At 39.2% G+C, this 22,137-nt stretch overlaps 1 protein-coding gene across 5 annotated transcripts in view; it reads right to left on the bottom strand.

Annotated features, from left to right (window-relative positions):
- Positions 1-16,933: 16,933 nt before the first annotated feature.
- tcf7 (transcription factor 7) overlaps positions 16,934-22,137 on the bottom strand; it is a 165,586-nt gene continuing 160,382 nt past the window's right edge. For 2 of the 5 annotated variants that reach the window (XM_052014543.1, XM_052014544.1), the window contains one exon: positions 16,934-20,248. In XM_052014543.1, the coding sequence (XP_051870503.1) occupies positions 19,939-20,248 (310 nt within the window). In that variant the 3' untranslated portion in view covers positions 16,934-19,938. The remainder of the gene's footprint in view (positions 20,249-22,137) is intronic. The other 3 variants (XM_052014545.1, XM_052014547.1, XM_052014546.1) reach the window with 2 other exon arrangements.

The raw sequence follows: 22,137 nt of genomic DNA, 5'->3' as shown, positions 1-22,137 counted from the left end.
CATTTGTAGTTGATTTTGCATGATTATATCATTGTTATCCCACAGAATTTTTCCAAATTGTGGTGTTGATGCATTGGAGCTATTGCTACTATTATTTAAAAGGATAATATATTGTGCTTCCTCCCTCCTCTGCTCAATGGGGAATTGCTATATACTTCACTTGAAGTTGGGCCTTTCAAGATCTTGCTGTGCTTGGAGCTGCAAGTGTCTTTCTGATCTACCATGATGGTGCAGCATCTTGGTAATTTATTGGGAATACTTTTGCTAACCTGATGTTCTTATTGAAATTGTAGAATTCAAGTACTAGTGAGAAATAATTTGGTATCTATCAATTTAAACAAAGAGGGGCATCTTTCTTAGAAATTGTTGTGCTTTGATTGTAATTAGATAGAACTACACCACTTGTGCTTCTGTGGAAGAAAACCCTGAACTGGCTCCAGGCATCTGGAGGAAAGGAAAGCTGACAATAGCATATTTTTGTCAAGGCTTCTTTCTGCCAGCTGTTAACACGCTGATGTTAGCAGGCTGATTTCTAGATTTTGATTTCCTATAGTGAACAGATTAAAATAGATGTACATGCCAGGAAGAATTTGTCAGTCATTGCTGTCAAAGAGGGACCTACTAGCTTGCATTAGAGAATAAAAATCCATTTTGACTTCCCTTTGACTCATTCAAAGCACAAAGACTCTAGTGCCAAATAAAGCACTATTCTGACTAATGGGAAACTCGGCACAGCTGTGGGAATTGCTGTGTCACTCTTATTTAATCTGTCAGGTTTCTGTTTTGTGAAGGAATAGATAACCTTATTGTGATATGCCAGAAGATTAGAACTATACACACTGCTGTGCTGATAACAGAGATTTCATGACCTTATTCATTATAAAGAAGCTCTAATTTCGCTGTGGTGAAATATAGGCCTGGATTTTGCTGGGAAATGCTGGCAGTTTCACATTGCCAGACTTGAACTTGTTTCTAGTTCAATAAGATCAATAACCACAATACTTTAACATGTAATATTTTTACCCACTAGATCATTATTCTTGTCAAAATTGATAAGGTTTGCTAAACTTAAGATAGGTTCATCAGAATCATTGTCTGAGGGAAATGCAGTTTCATATGTTCAGCCCTCTGGAGATTGGCCCTGATCTCCAGCACAGTAAGAGAACAAGTTCAGTATAATGAAAATAAAAAAAAACCTTCAGATGCTGGAAATGTAAAACAAAAATGGACAATGTTGGAAATACTGAGCAAGTCAGGCCATATCCGTGGGAAGAGACGGTCAACATTTCGGGTCAGAGACCACTCATCAGAACTGAAACAGACGGAAGAAGCTGTAGGGAGGATGGGAGAGGTGAATGTCTCTGATAGGGTAAAACTGGGGTGACCATGGAGATAAACTGTAAACAAGGTTACCTGGTCAATGAGCGAATGGGAGTAATTAGGGGGTGAGAACATAGACAAAATAAGCTAGACAAAAGAATGTGGGAGTTGCAAAATGCAGAGCAGGAGGAGAAGCTCAGCAGGTCGGGCTGGGCATGTCCTCCACTCTCAGAGAAATGGAAAAAAAACAAGCTGAATTAATATTACAGGTGGATGAATGATACAGAAATTGAGTAACCCAGAAGTTGCAGAATTCAATATTATTCAATATCGAGTCCAGAAGGCTGCAGTGTGCCCAAACAGAAGATAAGGTGCTCTTCCTCAAGCTTGCTTTGGGCTTCACTGTGACAATACAGGAGGCCACGGACCAGTAAGTCTGAGTGGAATGGGGAATTAAAGTGACAGGCAACAGGAAGCTTAGGGTTGCCCCCACAGACCGAGCATGGGTGTTCTGCAAAGCAATCACCCAATCTATGTTTGGTCTCTCCAGTGTAGAGGAAACAACATTATGAACACCGACTGCAGTACGCTAGAGTGGAAGAAGTGCAAGTGCATCACTGCTTCACCTGGAAAGAGTGTTTGGGTTTCTGGATGGTGGGAAGGGAAGAGGTGAAAAGACAAGTGTTGCACAATCTGTGGTTTCAAGGGAAAGTGCCGTAAGAAGGAGTGTGTTCTTTTTCCTCTCAGAGAGGTGGACATACCCAGCCTGACGTGCTGGGCTTCTCCTGCTCTGCATTTTGCAACTCCCACATTCTTTTGTCTAGGTTCTTGCCCTCTAACTGCTCCCATTCACTTGTTGACCAGATAACTTGTTGATAGCTTATCCTTATGGTCAGCCTGGTTTTATCTTATAAGGGACATCCTACTCCCTGCAGCTACATAAGCTACCTATGTCTCCTTTTCTGATCTGACAAAGGGTTTCTGTCCTGCAACATTGACCTTTTCTCCTCCCACGAGTTCAAGATCAAAGTTGAGTTTGTCATATGTACAAGTACATGTATGCACTGGTGCTTACTTGCAGCAGCATCACAGGCATCAGATACACAACATTCACAAGAAAAATGTAAATTATACACACATTTTGCGAAAGAGAATCCAATTAGAACAAAACAAAACAACGTAAACCAAAGAACAAAGCAAAGTTCAAAATAATGTTTGCTATGACATCTGAACTTGAACCAAAGATGGATGAGTTTGGTAATCCTGAAGCTACAGTAAATGTTAAAACGTGATTAAAAGATCTGTGAAAGAACAATTATTTCTGGTTAAGTTACAAACTCTGTAAAGGCTAGAGGGTGCTGTTGCTTTGCAAAACATCTCCAATCAATGTTTAAAGTATTTTTGTTCAAATGCTGCCATCTGATGGTGAATAAAATGTGGGCTCAGATTTTGAAAAGGTTGATGAAGGGAAACATTTGCTGACCTCAAAGCTGCCTGCAAGAAATGTGCGGATCTCTTTAATTCTAATTCTGACTTTGACGTCAAAAGTTCACCACAACAGAATAGGCAACAGGTAGGCTGGTCAGCTTATCAATTGAAAAATTCTCATAGCCAGCAAAACATAAAATAAGAAATACAATTAGGAATAGGCTATTTGGTTGCTTGTGTCTGCTCTGCAATTCAAAAAAGTCATGATTAATCTTTTACTTTGGGACCACTTTGCTGCACTTAACCCTTGGTTCACTGAACATCTTAAAAAATTGATCAATCTCTGTCTTGAATATACTGAGTGAAAGAGCTTCCATAGCTTTCCTTAGTAGAAAATTTGAAATTCATTGTCCTTTTGAGTGTAGGAATCTCTTCATATTTGTCCTAAGTGGCCAACTGTATATCTTGAGGCCCAACATTCTGCATCTATCCTGTTCAGCCCCATTAATTAGATTACTTTATATTCTTCTAAACTCCAGAGAGTGTAGACCCATTCTGCTTTTGTCTCCCCTAGTACAACAAACCCACCATCTCAGGAATCAGTATGGTGAACCAACTACCCCTTCTGTAAATACATCTTAGATAGAGGGACCAGATCTGTGTGCAATATTCCAAATATGATTTTGCCTGGGGCTGTATATTATTCGAACAAGATATGTCTACACTTGTACTCAAACCCTCTTGCAATAAATGGCAACACTACTGTTTGCCCTCCTAATTGCCTGTTGAATCTGCATACTAATTTTTGGTGATTTTGGGCAACCTCTCACCATTTCAAAATTACCTACCTTTCTATTTTTTTCTACCAAATTGGATAAATTCACATTTTTCCATGATATATTCCATCTGCTCGCTACTCGCTCATTCATTTAGCCTGTCAATATTTTCCTGAAGCCTCTCCACAGCCTACACTGTAACCTGATTGTGGATCATTAGCAAACTTGAATATGTTATACATCATCCCCTCATTGATGTAGATTATGAACAGCTGGGGCCTTGGCATCTCAACAGTCAGTGCATCCCAAGCCAAAAATGACCTGTTTATTCCTATTCTCTTTTTTCTGTTCATTAAACAGTCCTCACTCCATACCAGTATATTTGTTGAAAGGACTGGACAGCGTAGATGTGGCTAAGCTGTTTCCCTTGGTGGGTGAGTCCAGGACCAGAGGCCACAATCTTAGAATTAGAGGGTACAGGTTTAAAACAGAGATGAGAAATTTCTTTAGCCAGAGGGTAGTGAATTTATGGAATTCCTTGCCACATACAGCAGTGGAGGCCAGATCATTGGAGGCGTTTAAGGGGGAGATAGATATCTAATTAGTCAAGGTATCAAGGGATATGGGGATAAGGCTGGAAATTAGGGTTAGACTAGGTTTTTTTTCTCTACTCATGGAGCAGACTCCCCCCTACCCCCCCCCCCCCCATTTCTCATTTCTTTTTTCCTTCTCCCCTTTGGAGCAGACTCGATGGGCCGAAAGGCCTGCTTCTGCTCCCTTGTGATCTTGTATATCATGTACTCTAATTTTACTTACTAATCCCATGTAACATCTTGCTGAAGGTCTTCTGAAAGCTCAGATACACCATATGAACATGGAGTATTATTCATGTTTTAATCATTGTACATAAAATACATATGAGGAAAATCACATTAAAAGAGAAACTGAAATACGAACATTTAAAAAAGGTATTTTTCAGCTATTTAAAGAAAACCATGCAAAGAAAACCATCCTCACTTAAAAAATTAGTTTATTTAGTTGTTAGTCATTCAGGACTGAGATGAAGAGAAATTTGCACACAGTGTTTAGAATCTAAGAAATATCCATCATAGAAGACCAGATGCTTGGTCTATTCAAGCCTTCTGATGAGGTTCATCATGTTATGCTGGTCAAAAAATTAAAAACCCAAGGGATCCAAAGAAACTGGCAGATTGGCTTGGTGAAAGGAAGTGAGGAGTTGATGGGTATTTATATGACTGGAAGACTGTTATCAAAGGAGTTCCAGAGGGCTTAGTATTTGGTCCCTTGCTTTGTGTAGTATGTATCCATTCTGATTCTGCTAGTGAGGAGGAAACCTTTTGGATTGTAGGAAGATATGGACAGTCTAGTTGTTTGGGCAGAAAAGTAGCCCAAATTAATTTAATCTAGAGAACTGTGAGGTAATTCAATTTGGTGAGCCTCAGTGAGGCTTTAGACATAATTGGCTACCTAGGAGTTAATAAATGAAAATGCAAAATGTTGGAAATGTTCAGCAGGTCAAGTACCATTGTAGAAAAAGAAACAGTTAAAGTTTCAGGTCAGTGAACTGTTATCAGGACTAATAAGAGTCAAAGAGTATGGCTTAACCAATTGTCAAAAGGTTTTCAGCATTTGTGGACAGGGCATGTTCTGGCCCTACCCATGTGATCCTATTGCGGTGTGGCTTGCCCTGTTGTCTTAAAGGTCCTCGCAATGATTGTATGATCATCTCTGAATTCTGGGTAGAAAGCAACTCCGCAAGAAATACTGTCCTAGTTCATACAGCATGGAATGAGGACTGAATCTTTGTATCATGAGTAAGATCATTGAATACAAAAACAAGGAGGTCATGCTGAATCTTTACAAATTACTGGCCAGGCCGCACCTGGAGTATTGTGCCGATTTCTGAGCACTGCACTTTAGAAATGTCAAGGCAGAGAAAGTAAATAGGAGGCTTATCAGGATAATAAAAAGCACTTGGGTTATGTCGAAAGGTTGGTGAAGCTGGGATTATCCTCTATAGTAAGGAAGGCTAACAGGAGACCTCATATTGACATTCAAATTTACAAAGGATAGAGCAGGGATTGAAAAACCTCTGGCAAATTACTTTGAAGTTAATGAATCTCACTCCACAAGAACTTTCAAAAAGCAAAGTGGTCTTGTTTTGGACTAAATTTCAGGATTACGGTAAAATTATTGTAGCGTGGGATTGAATGCTCTTTCAGAGGGCTGTCACAGACACGTTGGGATTAATAGCCTCCATTTTGTGCTGTAGGATTCTGATGTGAGAATAGTATTGCAGCCTAACAGTCAAAAACAAAAATCAGCAACATGGCAGCAATCTATGAGATGAAATTAGTATACCAACTTTCATTTCTTCTCCAGATCCAACTTGTCTTGAAAGAACTTGTATCCCTTTAATTGGATTTTCAGTCTTCCATCCAGACCAAATTTAGACATGCCTGACCAAAGCCCTGAATGATGTTCACTGTCACCTTCTCTTCTCATCTTCACCTTTTCTAATTTGCCGGGACTGACTTTGTTTAGTTTCCACTCTTCCTTCTCCAATTGCAAAAAAAAATGCTTTGAAAGGCACTTCTTACCCTACACTACTACTTCTGTAATTTCCCCCACAGATCCATTCTTGATCCCCTCCACTTCTACCTGATAACACCTTCCTCAGAAAAGAGCCATCTCCTACAAGTGCACTGTCAGCTGATGAAACTAAGCTGTATTATCTGCCTTCTCTTTTGCTTATGTGCTAATAAACTTCTCTCCATCATCCAGTCTTGTAAAATGTTCTACCTCCTCAGGTTAAACATTGGTTACTTTTTGGACCCTCATTGGAAATTTTGTAACATTGCCACTCTATTCTCCTACCATTCTGCTGGATCAAGGTGAATCAGGGTCTTTGCAAACTCAACTTTCTTTATAACCACAAAGCAGAACTTCTGATCGAACATCCACTCAATCACAAAAGCTGACCTCTTCTATCCTGATTCTGCTTCTTCTGTGGCACATTGCTTCTTGCCCTTTTTCATTTTGGCATTGTCAATAAAATCAGGTGCTTTCATGGTTTCTCACACAAAGTCCTTTTCAACTATTTCCCCAGTCCATCCTGAATATTAACTCCTGATCCCCATAAGGCTCAAATTTTAAAAAATTAATCCCGGTGTTTAAATCTGTCTATGGTTTAGTCACTCCCTATTGCTATAGCTTCTTCCACTGGTGCGAACATATCAACCCTTAATCTTTCTCTCACTGTGACTACTTGTTCAGCTTGAATTCCCTTTACCCCATCATGATTGTATACATGGTTACCTTCCTTGGCTCAATGATCTGGACTTCCCTCCATTCACCCCTACCCCAATCTCTGCTTCTCCACATCCACCTCTTTAGAGCAATCTTCAAAGCTACTTCTTTCACCAAACTTTTGATCATTTCTAATTTCTCATTTAGCTCATTATTGACTTATTTCATTAGTGGCTATTCCATTGTTGTCTAGGTGACCTTCCCTCCTTGCAGTATCCATGTAATGGAACATTTTCTAAATCTTGTTTCCATATCCTTGCCAAACACTCTTTCCAAATGATCATATTGCCTCCTAGTCTGACAACATCATGATTTCAAAATGGTACAAAGTGCAATATGAATCTTAATTGTTGTTACTGTTATGTCACTCTGAAGTGCCTTGGGCCATTCTTTATGAAAGGTGTTTCAAAATTATAATCTGTTTTTGTGGTGAAAGGTGAATTAAAAATTGATCAAAGGGCATTCTCCTCACACAACATACTTGGTAATAGATTAAGGTTATCATGAAAGACAAATCTTCCTTTTCTGTATCTATCTTGTGAAGTGAAGCCCAGATTTGGTCTGCCAAAATGCAAAAGAATGACTCCATTGTCAAATTACCAAAATATAGACATAGCTCCAATTAAATGTGGAAGGAATTATTGCAATTCATGAAAATAAATCTAACGTAAGTGGCACTTTATTTTAAATTATATTTACACAAATCCTTTTTGCAGAGCATCAACTGCATTCATATTAGGACAGAACAAATCTTTCAAGTTAAATTAATTTTTTAAAAACAGGCTAAAACTCCATGGCAATGGGGCAGTGAAATTCAGAAAATTGCTACTGATTGCTGTCTATCGTAATTTCTAACTCATCGTACAAATAGGTGGACAGATTGTCTTTTTTTTTGTGGGGCTACTTGTAATATACAAATTAAAACCCCTACTCACTCTGCTTATGAGGAATAAAGCAGTTTACCCAGCCCAAGTGTATGATGTGCCCACTCACTGGCCCTGCACATTCCGGCAGGATCAGTTTGGTAGGACTGTGGCACATGCATTTTTGAGCTGGTAGTTTACTATTAAGACTCTCTTTAAAATGTGTTAGCTCCTCAATGAAATTATGATTAACATTAATATTTCTTTGAGTATGGTTTGAGAAGTTCACATTTTGGAGAGAAGGCCATATGTAGAATCAGCAGCAGACTTAGCCCATGTTTGCTGGACTAATGCACCGAAGATCCTGAAAAATGCATAAAATCCAATTTAGAATTGTTTGAGTTTGACCCGAGTTTCAGGTAATCTGTGAAGATTACTGAGACTCTGGGGACTTCACTGTGAACTTCTGATTGTCCAGTTTATCCTTCGTCGGGTTGCTGTTGTTACGGACTCAGTGAAAGTCCCTTTAAGATAGAGAGTGTGTGTGTATGTGTGTGTGGGGCGTGCTTACGTCAATAGAAGATAAAGGACGTAATGACGTTGAAGAAGAAGTTAGAAGAAGAAAGAGAGAGAGAGAAGGGAGAGAGACACCAGCCTGCTTGTTTTCTCTATCGATGGATGAGAAACAATAACTGTGTTTGCTACTGAAATCCATGTATGGAAGTTGGAAGTAATCCGGTGGAGTTCACTTTGTTGCTGACCTGTAGAAGGAAACAGGTATTTGTATGTGGACGACCACGGTTCGGATGCTTTTCGGGGTGAGGAAGTCACTACCGAGTAAACACTGAAGTGTCGTTTGGGTTCCATCGTGGAACATTTGGATTTCGTATGTACTCTCTCTATGTTTTTCTACATCTACATCTTATCTTCAGACAACGGTGGTTGTTGAAGAAGCCCTTGCTCATGTTTCACCTTATGGCTTGCGGAACTGAACTTTAAGAACCATTCAGGAACTGGGAGTTTTGGACTTTGTCACACACACACACGAAGAGTTTAGTTTTGGGGTTAACGTTCGAGGTTTAACATTTTTGAATTCTAACATACTAACATTTTTACTTTTATTTTACGTATTATCATAAGTAGTGATTAATAAAATAGTTTTTAACACTGAATCATGCTCAGTGTGTTTCTTTTGTTGCTGGTTTGTGACAAAATTGGGGGCTCGTCCGGGATAGTTCCCAAGGTTAACGAGTGTCGTCTGGGATTGTACCCCAGATTGACGAGATTTGTTCGAGATTCAATCCAAAGATTTTTGAGGGAGGTCTGATAAATTCTTTTTAATTGGCTTGTGTGTGTGGAAACCAGCAGCAATGGATATTAAGGCATTTTTGGAGTCACCAACCCAAAAGGGATTGGAGGTGGCGAAAAAGGATGATTTGACAAAGATTGCTACAAGGCTAAACCTTACAGAAGTAAAGCAGTCTATGAGAAAGGCAGATATTCAGAGACTGATAGCTGGCCATTATGTGGAAAAGAAGGTGTTTGAGAAGGAAGTGTTAAAACAGTTTCCTGGCAGTGAAATAGCAATTTCTGAGGCACAGGTGCAGCTGGCAAAGATAGAAGCTGAACGAGAACAAAAGAGATTAGAGGCCGAACGAGAGCAAACCCAGTTAAAGATAGAAGCTGAACGAGAGGAAAAGAGATTAGAGGCTGAACAAAAGCTAACTCAGATGAAGATAGAGGCTGATCTAGCAATGAAGCAGATGGAATTGAAGAGGATGGAGCTGGATAGTGAGGAGAAGGAGAAACAGAGGCAGCATGAGTTACAAATGAAGCGTAGGAGTTCGGAATCTGATTCTGATGATGGTTTTTCAGCCAGCAGGGAGGTTCGATTAGTCCCTCCGTTTGAAGAAGATCAGGTTGATCAGTATTTCCAACATTTTGAAAAGGTTGCTGTGAGTTCAAACTGGCCAAGGAAAGGATGGGCTCTTATGGTACAGAGTGTGATTAAAGGTAAAGCTCAAAAAGCTTATTCTGCTTTGTCTGTTGAGGATGCAGCTGATTATACCAAGGTAAAACAAGCTATATTGAAGGCCTATGAATTGGTCCCTGAGGCTTATAGACAAAAATTCAGAGACTTGAGGAAATCTGCAGATCAGACTTATATGGAATTTGCCAATGGAAAGAGAATATGTTTTGAACGATGGTGCCTGGCTAAAAATGTAGATGGGGATTACGATAAATTGACAGAATTGATACTGGTGGAAGACTTTAAAAGATGTGTTCCAGCTGAATTAACAACATATTTAAATGAAAAGGCAGTGGAAACTTTACAAGAAACTGCTAGGTTGGCAGATGATTATGCTTTAACCCATAAATCCAAATGGGGACAACCTAAAACCTTTCAAAGGAGTTACAAAGACAATCCAGGTAAACCGGAGATTAAATTGGGAGGTAATCAAAAAGGAAAGGATGAAAAGAAGCCAGGGCTGGAGAAACCTGTTGAGCGTACTTGTTATTACTGTAGGAAACCTGGCCACGTGATATCTAATTGTGCCCTTTTGAAGAAAAAGAAGGAAGCTGGGCCCAATGCTTGCTTTCAGGCAATTAAAAATCAAAAAGGTTTAGGAGATGCTGTTAAAGATCAGTCCTTGCAAGAGGGAAAAGCGGAAAAGTTGGAGGAGGTGAGAAAAGAATTCCGTTCGTATGTATCAGAGGGTTTTGTTTCACTGAATGATGAGTCACCCCAGGTGCCAGTGAAAATTCTTAGAGATACTGGGGCTAGTCAATCTCTCTTGCTGGACAGTGTTTTAAATTTTGGTGAAGAAAGTGACACTGGTGAAGTAAATCTAGTACGAGGCGTTACAGGTGAGACCATGTCTGTCCCTTTTCACAAGGTGATTTTAAAGTCAAAGTTCGTAGAAGGACCAGTCGAGATAGGGATAAGACCTAGTTTGCCAGTGGAAGGAGTTTCTTTGTTATTGGGAAATGACCTTGCAAATGGAGAAAGTGATCCTGTGGTACGGTTAACAACCAAACCAAGGATTGATGAGTCTGAGGATGATCCAGATGTTTACCCATCATGTGCAGTGACTCGAGCTAGAGCTAGAGAATTAGCCAAGACAGACAGTCCGGTGCAGTCTGATGTGGTTCCTTGTGACAGTCCTAAACAGGAAGAAAATTTTGATGCCTTATCTGAGACTTTTCTGTCTTCACTGGAGGATCAACATCCTTATAGTGAGCCTGAATTTAAAGATTTGTCTTTGTCGAGGAAGGATTTTATGGTGGAACAGACAAAGGACCCTGAGTTGACAGAATTGAAAGAAAAAGCTCTCTCATGTGAGGAGATTGAAAAAGTGCCAACTGGATACTATGTCAAAAATGGAGTGTTAATGAGGAAATGGAGACCTCCTCATGTTCCTGTTACTGAGGAATGGGAAGTTATTCATCAGGTTGTTATTCCAAAAGTTTATAGGGATGAGATTTTAAACCTGGCCCATAGTATGCCTTTGGGTGGTCATTTTGGGGTGAATAAAACTGTAGGGAAGATCTTGAAACAATTCTATTGGCCTGGTTTGAGAAAAGATGTGGTGATGTTTTGTCGAACCTGCCACACATGTCAAATGGTAGGTAAACCAAATCAAAAACCCCCTGTGGCTCCTTTGAAACCAATTCCTGCTTTTGGGGAGCCCTTTTCGAAGGTGATTGTGGACTGTGTTGGCCCCTTACCAAAGTCTAAGACTGGAAATCAGTATTTGTTAACCATCATGTGTGCCACTTCTAGATTTCCAGAGGCAATACCCCTTAGAAATATTAAGGCCAAGACGGTGTCAAAGGCTCTTGTAAAATTTTTTACCTTGTTTGGTTTGCCAAAAGAAATCCAATCTGATCAAGGTAGTAATTTTATGTCAAAAATTTTTCAACAAATAGTCTATGAGCTGGGAGCAAAGCAGATTGTATCATCTGCATATCACCCAGAATCTCAAGACGCTCTGGAGAGATTTCATTCTACTCTCAAAAATATGCTGAAGACTTATTGCTTTGAAAACACCAAGGATTGGGACGAAGGTATCCATTTACTTTTGTTTGCCGTTAGAGAATCGATCCAGGAGTCAATCGGATTTAGTCCGTTTGAGCTTGTGTTTGGACATAGGGTGAGAGGACCTTTGGAGTTGTTAAGAGAGCAATGGGTTAATGAGGAAGTTCACTTGAGTCTGTTGGACTATGTCCAAAAATTTAAAACTCGGTTGGAGAGAGTCTGCCAGCTAGCGAGAGAGAATCTGAAAACAAGCCAGATAAGAATGAAGACATATTTTGATAGACGTGCTCGGCCTAGGACATTCGCAGTGGGGCAAAAGGTATTGGTATTTTTCCCTAGCCAAAATAATCCCTTGCAAGCTCGTTTTTCTGGACCCTATGTTATTGAATCTCGAGTGACTGATCTAACATATATAATCAAAACACCAGATAGACGCAAGAAAACACAACTCTGTCATGTAAACATGCTAAAACCTTATTATGAGAGGGATTCAGTTGTGGCCTTGGTGGATGGTGAAAAGGTTGTTTCTAGAATGCCTGATGTTGATGTTGAGGAAGGCCAATTTAGACCAAATATTGTTCCATCGAAACTGAAAAACCAAAATATCCTGGAGAACCTTGAAACGAAGTTGGACCATTTACAAGTTTCACAAAAACAACAGATGAGAGAATTAATTTTAAAATTTAAAAATCTGTTCCCAGATGTTCCAAACAGAACATCGATAATTACCCATGATGTTGATGTTGGGGATGCAAAACCAATCAAACAACACCCATATCGAATGAATGTGGAAAAAAGTAAACTTGTTGATCAGGAAATCAAATACATGTTGGAAAATGATATTATTAGACATTCTACTTCAAATTGGAGTTCGCCCTGTGTTATTGTACCTAAACCTGATGGAACTGTTAGATTTTGCACAGATTACAGGAAAGTGAATGCTGTAACAAAGTCAGATGCTTACCCTATTCCTAGAGTGGATGATTGCATAGACAGAGTGGGAAAGGCAAAATTTCTTACAAAGATTGACCTATTAAAAGGGTACTGGTGTGTTCCATTAACAGATAGAGGAAGGGAAATTTCAGCCTTTGTAACCCCTTCTGGATTGTATGAATACAATGTTTTGCCATTTGGAATGAAAAATGCTCCGGCAACATTTCAAAGAATGATTAATTCAGTGATTCATGGGTTAAAACATACAGATGCCTACATTGACGACTTAGTGACTGGGAATGATACTTGGGAAGATCACATCTCTGCGTTAGAAAGGTTGTTTGAAAGACTTTCCAAGGCTAACCTTACAGTTAACTTGGCTAAAAGTGAATTTGGCCATGCCACTGTGACGTATCTTGGTTATGTTGTAGGTCAAGGCAAGCAAGCTCCTGTTCAGGCAAAAGTTCAAGCAATATCTGAGTTCCCTATTCCCACAGGTACGAGGACTGTTAGAAGATTTTTGGGAATGGTTGGATATTATCGAAAATTTTGTAAAAATTTTGCTGATATTGCTCTTCCCCTAACTAATCTTCAGAAGAAGGGAGTAAAGTTTGTTTGGACAGATTCCTGTCAAGAAGCATTTGAGAAGCTGAAAGCCATTTTATGCTACCATCCTGTACTCAGAACACCTGACTTTGAAAAGCCATTTTCATTAGCAGTAGATGCCAGTGATGAAGCTGCAGGAGCTGTGTTGTTGCAGAAGGGTGACCTTGATGATATTGACCATCCTGTAGCTTACTTTTCAAAGAAATTTAATGAGCATCAAAAGAATTATTCCACCATAGAGAAAGAATTACTGTCGCTTGTTTTAGCCTTGCAACATTTCAGTGTATATGTTTGCACCGCTCAGCAACCATTGACTGTGTATACAGATCATAACCCATTGGTGTTTCTGAGCCGAGTCAAAAACAAGAACAGAAGGCTGTTAAACTGGAGTTTAATTTTGCAAGAGTTTGATCTCATGATAACTCACATTAAAGGCAAAGATAATGTGATTGCTGATTGTCTTTCCCGATGTTAAATGGGAAACATGTATCTGTACTAATCTGATAGTCTGTAGTTGTGTAGCATGATAATTATTAACATTACTAACTATGCGCGGTTAAAATTTTCTTGGGAAAATTTTTTTTTAGGTGGGAGGTGTTACGGACTCAGTGAAAGTCCCTTTAAGATAGAGAGTGTGTGTGTATGTGTGTGTGGGGCGTGCTTACGTCAATAGAAGATAAAGGACGTAATGACGTTGAAGAAGAAGTTAGAAGAAGAAAGAGAGAGAGAGAAGGGAGAGAGACACCAGCCTGCTTGTTTTCTCTATCGATGGATGAGAAACAATAACTGTGTTTGCTACTGAAATCCATGTATGGAAGTTGGAAGTAATCCGGTGGAGTTCACTTTGTTGCTGACCTGTAGAAGGAAACAGGTATTTGTATGTGGACGACCACGGTTCGGATGCTTTTCGGGGTGAGGAAGTCACTACCGAGTAAACACTGAAGTGTCGTTTGGGTTCCATCGTGGAACATTTGGATTTCGTATGTACTCTCTCTATGTTTTTCTACATCTACATCTTATCTTCAGACAACGGTGGTTGTTGAAGAAGCCCTTGCTCATGTTTCACCTTATGGCTTGCGGAACTGAACTTTAAGAACCATTCAGGAACTGGGAGTTTTGGACTTTGTCACACACACACACGAAGAGTTTAGTTTTGGGGTTAACGTTCGAGGTTTAACATTTTTGAATTCTAACATACTAACATTTTTACTTTTATTTTACGTATTATCATAAGTAGTGATTAATAAAATAGTTTTTAACACTGAATCATGCTCAGTGTGTTTCTTTTGTTGCTGGTTTGTGACACTGTGCAAGCACACCCAGCATCGGCCTGATCGTGCACCACTTAGTTTAAGAGCCGCGAGGTAATGATGCAGCTCTACAAAACTCTGGTTAGACCACGCTTAGAGTACTGTGTCCAGTTCTGGTTGCCTCATTATAGGAAGGATGTGGAAGCATTGGAAAGGGTGCAGAGGAGATTTACCAGGATGCTGCCTGGTTTAGAGAGTATGCATTATGAGGAGAGACTAAGGAAGCTAGGGCTTTACTCTTTGGAGAGAAGAAGGATGAGAGGAGACATGATAGAGGTGTACAAAATATTAAGAGGAATAGATATAGTGGACAGCCAGCGCCTCTTTCCCAGGGTACCAATGATCAATACAAGAGGGCATGGCTTGAAAGTAATGGGTGGGAAGTTCAAGGGAGATATCAGAGGAAGGTTTTTTACCCAGAGAGTGGTCAGGGCATGGAATGCTCTGCCTGGGGCGGTGGTGGATGCAGGTACATTGGTCAAATTCAAGAGATTACTAGATATGGAGGATATGGAGGAATTTAAAATATAGGGATATGTGGGAGGAGGGTGTTAGTATTAAGAGAGGTTTAAAAGTCAGCACAACATTGTGGGCCGAAGGGCCTGTATTGTGCTGTACTGTTCTATGTTCTATGTTCACTTGGAGTCTGCAGCCTTTGGCCTGAAAAGGTTCAAGAAGAGCTCCCTAGAAACATTCCCAGGTACACTGAATAAAAAGTGCTTCTTTTCACAGCAAGGATATGCACAAGAACTTAAATTTGGTTCCTCTTGGAGCAGCACTTTAAAATTGCTCATATATTCTGTGCAAATGTTTGGGTTCTTCGTGTGTTTAATGTTTATTGGGAGGTGGGGGAAGGATCTGCCCCTGCTGGCAAACCATTCCACATGTCCTGTTTCCGCAAGGAGGAACCTATAATGTGCATGCTCCATACAGAGATTACAGAAGATTTCCACCTGGAGGTTTACCACGCCTTCACTCACAGCAACAGTACAAGCATTGTCTGGGAGGAACAAAAGCATTTATCTGTAGGATGGGCAAATAATTTCATAAAGACCCTCTCACCAAAACTCCAATCCAGCTCAGCACGGATGCCAAGACCCTTCGTGCACTTGGCCCAGCCAAACTCTAGACTCATCATAAGACATAGGAGCAGAATTAGGCCATTCGGCCCATTGAGCCTGCTCTGCCATTCGATCATGGCTGATTTATATCTTCCTTTCAGCCCCATTCTCCTGCCTTCTCCCTGTAACCTTTGCCCTTACTAATCAAGAACCTATCAATCTCCACTTCAGTCCAGGTGCACAATGTATTTTCCTACCAAGTTGTCAGAATGAAGCTGTATACAAGTTGATTGATACGTGTTTTATTGAACGAAGAAGTGATAGCAGGAGCAATCCACACGGTCTTTCCAATCCATCAATGAGTACTATCCCATCATGTCTCAGTATTCCCTGATTATTTTTTGTGCCCAAAAAGCTGCTGATCTCCATTTTAGTATTACAGTGTGGAAGTCATTAATAGTTAATCACTGATTAGCTCAGCATAGAAAGATAGACTATGAATTCAAACCCTGAGCTTTCTCAGTACCAGAAATGGTTGGAAATTTTGAGGTGCAAGCTTGAGGTGATTTTAAATGTAGTTTATAATTACAGCATTTCCCAGCCATTTTTGGTATCATCTTCTTCTCTCCCTAATTGTCTTGATCTGGTGCAGTTTTAACCCATGATAGGTACTGGGCATGGCATTAAATGTTACAGACATTGACAATGACAGTTACAGACAGCAATCATCATTTTCCACCGCTGGCGTAAAACTTTTATTTATTCATTCCCAGAATTCAACATCCCTGCAAGGCTGACGTGTACTGCTCATTCTAATTGCTCTTGAACAGAGTGGCTTCCTTGGTCATTTCAGAGGATTGCTCAGTGTCAATCACACTGATGCAGCACATGTCAGAATGTGCAGAAAGAAATCAGGATGTGAGGAAAATTACTGTTGGCGGGAGTTGGAGAGAAACGGGAGTTTAAAGTGAAGGAGCTACAACATAAGATACAAAATAAACAAAACTTGGATTCAAAAGCTTAGTTTTGGAGCTATTTTCTGTGAATTGACAGAGCCACATCACATTTTGTAAGCCTGGGGGAATTATTAATTCTCTTCAAACATTTTCCAAAAGACATTTGACAAAGATGAGAAATATGTAAAGAAATGAAATGCAGAAATAAAACAACAGATCAATCCATGCTGCACATTTTAGTTCAATCAAAATACCTTTTTTTATTTTATTTCAACAAATAGTACAAGTTTTCGATAATTTGATCCCTTCCATTTACTTAAAATTTTTGGTTTTCTGTCAACATGAGTGTTGCCTATACGTTACTGGCACTTTGCTGGGACTGTAATTGTTGAAGGGTATGAGATAGCTACATCTTTGAAAGCTGTTTTCTACAAAAATGCAAACAGGTCTTGTGTGAAGGAAGAAGAAACAGCTGACATTTTTTTGATATCTTGTCATGGAAGATGAAACTTAGTGGAAAATACTAAATAATATAGCTATTATAAAATCCTTGTCTATTTCTACTTTTCTTTTTAATTCCCTAAAAATATAACTCATAAAAATATTACATCAGCCTGAAATACACACACAGAAAAGCAGAAGCATCGTCTTATATTTATATATTTTTTTGTTTTTTTTCTCTCAATCTTTTTATACAAATAGGCAAGAAAATTAAGTAATAACCACAAAACTAAGTGATTGTTTGACCATTTCAGGGGTTCATAAAGGTACATCCAAGTCAAATATTGACCTCATTTATCTGTTTGACAGTATAAATGTTAATTTTTTTACTGCCTGGATAGCAGACTTATAATAGCAATGAAAAGACCCATCAACCAATGTAATACACATAGAAAGCAAATATTACTATTTAAAATAAATGTTTTCAGATGCTATACCTCAGACAAAAAAATATCTTTATTGATTCATTTTTCTCTTCAAACTAGTAACATAGAAATTTCAACATATGGAAGGAGGGGGGGAAGGAGATGCACAAATGTCGGGTTTGGATCCAAATCTGTAGCTCTTGCATAAAACCTGCTACATTAAATGAGATCTAGCAGCTGCCACAGATAGTACTTCATTTGATTATATATTTCCACTGCAGTTGAGGAATTCAGTCATTACTTTGTTTTTATGCTCACTAGGTATGGGCGATCAATGCTGAAAAATGAAACTTTTTATTTTACTGTCCACACCCTGTGTCGGGTGGAGGATGCAGGATGAAGCTTTCCTTTATCCTTCTAATGATATGTCTTTGCCCTACTTCAGGAATGCAATCCTTGTGAGGTAGTGCACACTTCCAAATTCTACAGTAGTCTATCTTACGGCTTTCTGATTTAAACTCTTAGTTTGATATTAAATTGTGAACCTGTCAAATCTGGAGTTTTTTTACCAGTGGACGGAGACTTTCTCAGACTCAATCCCCATGGGATTGCGTGGCTGTGAGAGGGGGAGTTTTTCAACTCATTGGTTTCTGTTACGTTCAGATCCAGACAGAAATTTGAGAAGATATTGATCTAAGCGTCTACACTATCTGTTCCATTAGAACTTCATCTCACAGTCTAGTTTGATATTAATAACATTTAGTTTGATTTACCTATGGCCCGTGTGTCCAACACTGGTGTGAATCTCATAACTGCTGACATCTGGGAGATTTTCAAAGTATGAGATTTCTCCAGGCCCAGTAGTCATAAACAAGGGCAAATTAGTTGCCCCAAAGAGATTTATCACAGTTCCCACTGCTGATAATGTAATCTCCCGCTTCCCCATCTGGTCATTTCAGCCTGAAAATAAGTAGTGGAGAGTGCATTTGTACCAAATGGGTTTGGAGGAGACAGGGGTTAAGGAGGACAAATACTTGGCTGCTATGAATATTATACGAGCAAGCATGGAACGCAAATTATTATGCTACTTTTTGAAATATGTGCATTCGAAAATAAGATGCAGCTTTTCATGCCTAAATGCGTGAACTTCACCTAGAAGGGTGGAGTAGGTATCCTGAGTATGGGGCTATTCTGCTAAAAGTTGTGCCTGAATTATTTATCATGGATATCAAACAGGCTTGTCTGAACTTATGATTCTTCCTCCCAATCTTACTCCTACTTCAAACTTCCAGCTCCATCCCTTATGGATTTTTCATGTTTGCCACACAATAATTGCTTATAGTTTGAAAAGCCAGTACTTAGCTGTGGCAACTTTGTGCTCAAAAAGCTGTTGTTAACTGTCCACTATGTGACTCAATTACACTTTAAAAATTAATGTTAAAAAACATAGGTCCAAAAATTGTATCAAATTTCAATACTGTACATTAAAATGCAATGAATTTTAAATAAATCAGGGTGTATAAATCTGTACAGATTGAATTTTATCTACCCCTGACCAATGCCTTACCAAGATATCTTGGAGCAGGGATGGAGGAGGAAAAATGAGATGCAATCTCTTCCACGTAATATCGAAAGCATGTTGTTTTCCTGTTGCCTTGATCAAAAGTGACATTTTCTGACAGAAGCAGGCATATCGAAAGCACGTGCAGAGGATAGTTGAGGTATGGGGTCAAAAGCTAACCAACCAACATCTGGAGGTGTTGCCTTCAATATTTAAAATTTCATAAAGGTTATCAATCAATAGGTCCTTTTTATGCAGAGAAATGTTCCCTAAGCAAATTAAATGTAATACATTACAATTTATGGACCACTGCATTCATTTTAAGTAATAATATATAGTTGAACTCTTCTATTCTGATTTGGTGCTGAAAATAACAATAAATCAGAAGCCTTAGAAGTTTTGTTTGTAAAATATCCAAAATTAGAATAAACTCATAAATTCCAATTCAAAACTGTCTCCATTACTTAAGGTTGAGGAAGAGACAACTTATACTAACTTATAATTGTGTGAATGAGAAAGATATACTGATATACTGGCAAACACAAATATATACAGAGCCTGACTTTGGTGGATGAAAGACCATAAGAAAACTGACTGTATATCTGAATTTTTGAATTCCATCAAGTATGTATAATCAAAACAAATACTGCTGGGAACACTTGAAATGACAATGAATCATTCAATGCTACACACTGGAAAGTCTTGAAAGAGTAGAATCAGGTTTTGTTTTGTGTCCTGAGAGCATGCCAAAGTTTAAGCACAAGTTAGAAGCACTTGTTCTTTGAATGTGCACTACACTGGTTGGGCCTGGCCAAAGACATTGTGGAATCTCCATATTCATGCATTAGGGTATTACTAGTTAATCAGTGATCACGGTACAAGTTGGCCATTATCTTGGCATCGTATGCTGGCGAGGGATGTTGAATAAAGTACTACAATATTGTTGAGAATCCGATGTAGAGGGTACAGAAAGTCCAGTGAGATCTGTGGTAGGCTGGGGTTGATCAGAGTAAGGGACTGGGTTTGGCTGCGTTTGTTGTGCTAAGTCTGCAGAATTAGCAAGCTTGGCTGAAGTTTCTTCTGAAGGCTGGAGTGCATTAGGAGGAGAGGAAGGACTGTCCATCACACTTCCATCTGAAGAAACTGGGCTGGTGCACCTGGCTTCTCCTTGCATGTACCGAATGCATTTCTTTTTCTTCCTGAGAACAGCGAGAAGAGTTATGTGTAAGCAAGTGTAGATTCACGTAAAAGAACAGCTGTCATGCCTGAAATCTCAAAACTTAAATGTGAAGACCCAGCGCAGAAGGCAATAATAAGTGCCACAAAACTAGGAAATGTGAATTTTTCCATAGTTTTCTCAACAGATGTGCTCCCGAAATCAGTCAGTCCCTTCGGGTCGGACATTATTTTAAGGCAAGGACAGGACAAGGGAGTGTTAGTCAGTTTCATTTTCATGGCCTTCCTGTTGCTTCAGACTGAATTGATGGAAATGTGGAAACAGGCTATTTTCTTCCCTGTAATTCAGTCTGTGGTGATGAGGGGGAAGGAATGGCTTGACTGGGGTACAGTAGTTATCTTAGATGTGTGGCACTAGATCTTAAAATAATGACAAAAAGAGTAAGGAAACTGGGATAGTTGAAGTTGAAGCTTTGAAAATTCCAAGGAACTACACAATGGTAAAAGGTTTACTTGATCAGATGGTGTCTCTTTTCTTAAAATCAGCTTTGTCTCTTCCCAGTGGCAGGCATTTCTTTGTACAACATACAAGCAGGAAATCTTATTTCAGACTCAGTAATGTTAGATGTAGCTGAGGTTTTTGAAGACAGCCCTTGGAGAGTGACTTACCGTCCCAATTTTTCCCATTCAGATTCCCTTTGGCAAGAATATAGCCTCTGGGATTAGTGAGGTATTTCCATGTGTGGAGAACTATGTGAGGGACAAGAAAAAATGTATCCCACCATTCTCCTCTTACATGTTTGAGTTATAATTTTTTGCATGATTATATGACTGTTACTCTTTGGTTTATTGTTGGATTTCATTACTGGTGTACACATAGTGCACAGCATTCGAGGGGCATAATTTCTCATGATATATTTTAGATTCAGAACTATTAAAAATTAATAATTCATGAGGGAGTGGAGGGTAGATTTAAAACAGGACTGTATTTGATGATTGTTACAAATTTAAAATTTTTATTTTTGATTTTTTTCTTTCATTCCACAAAATGAGTTATTCCATTGCTTGAACTGGAACAGTTCTCGCTATTCAACAGTGCTCCCAGCAAGAACTCCTGATTTAGGTTCAAGGTCAGTGATGCTCCCTGTACTCTAAAGTCGCAAGTCTCAACTCAAGGCACACTCTCCTCCTGAAATAATTACAGACAATAACAAGCCCATTCAGCAGTGGTTTTGATTTGGAATCATTACATTTAACCTTGGGCTTGTGTCTCATGACTTAAGTGCCTTGATGTCAATGTTGGAAGACCATTTCCTCCTGTGCCACGATGAAGATTCCATATTTTCTTTCAGTTACAATTCAGAACACAGGAAAGCACTGAACTGGTGAGTATTGGTTTACCCCTTGAGCCCCCTTATGCCAGAAATCACACATATTCTTGTGACCTCTCTGAGTGAGTCAGTGGATTTAATTCTCATTTTTCCTCAGTGGTGAATAGGTTTTGACTTGTAGGTCATGTCTAGGAACTGGAAAATCATTGTAGTCCCTTTGCAGTCAGCTGTGAAAGAAAACATACACCTCCTCTATCTAGGCTGGATTTCAGCCCAGCTCCTGGAAGTGAAGAAAAATGCTTTCTCTCAATCTAGTTTGAAATCGACATAGATATACATTTGAAAACGTAGAATGAAAATTGAGAGAGTACTGAACATCACATTAACTTGAAGTAAACTTTTGAACGATTTTCTAAGATACAGCACTTTCACAATCAACATATCCAGTATATGTGAAACAGTACAATAAATTGCTAACAGTGCAGCTACCAGTGGTTATAACATTATAAAAATGGAGCCATAATTTACACATAAGATCGACATAGTGCAGAATGCTACGTATCCATTCACCTTCATGTCTG

The sequence above is a fragment of the Pristis pectinata genome, chromosome 4 (assembly GCF_009764475.1).
Source record: "Pristis pectinata isolate sPriPec2 chromosome 4, sPriPec2.1.pri, whole genome shotgun sequence".
Taxonomy (NCBI): Eukaryota; Metazoa; Chordata; class Chondrichthyes; order Rhinopristiformes; family Pristidae; genus Pristis; species Pristis pectinata.
The sequence above is the reverse complement of the archived record's forward strand: the minus strand, read 5'-3'. Positions and strand labels throughout refer to the sequence as shown.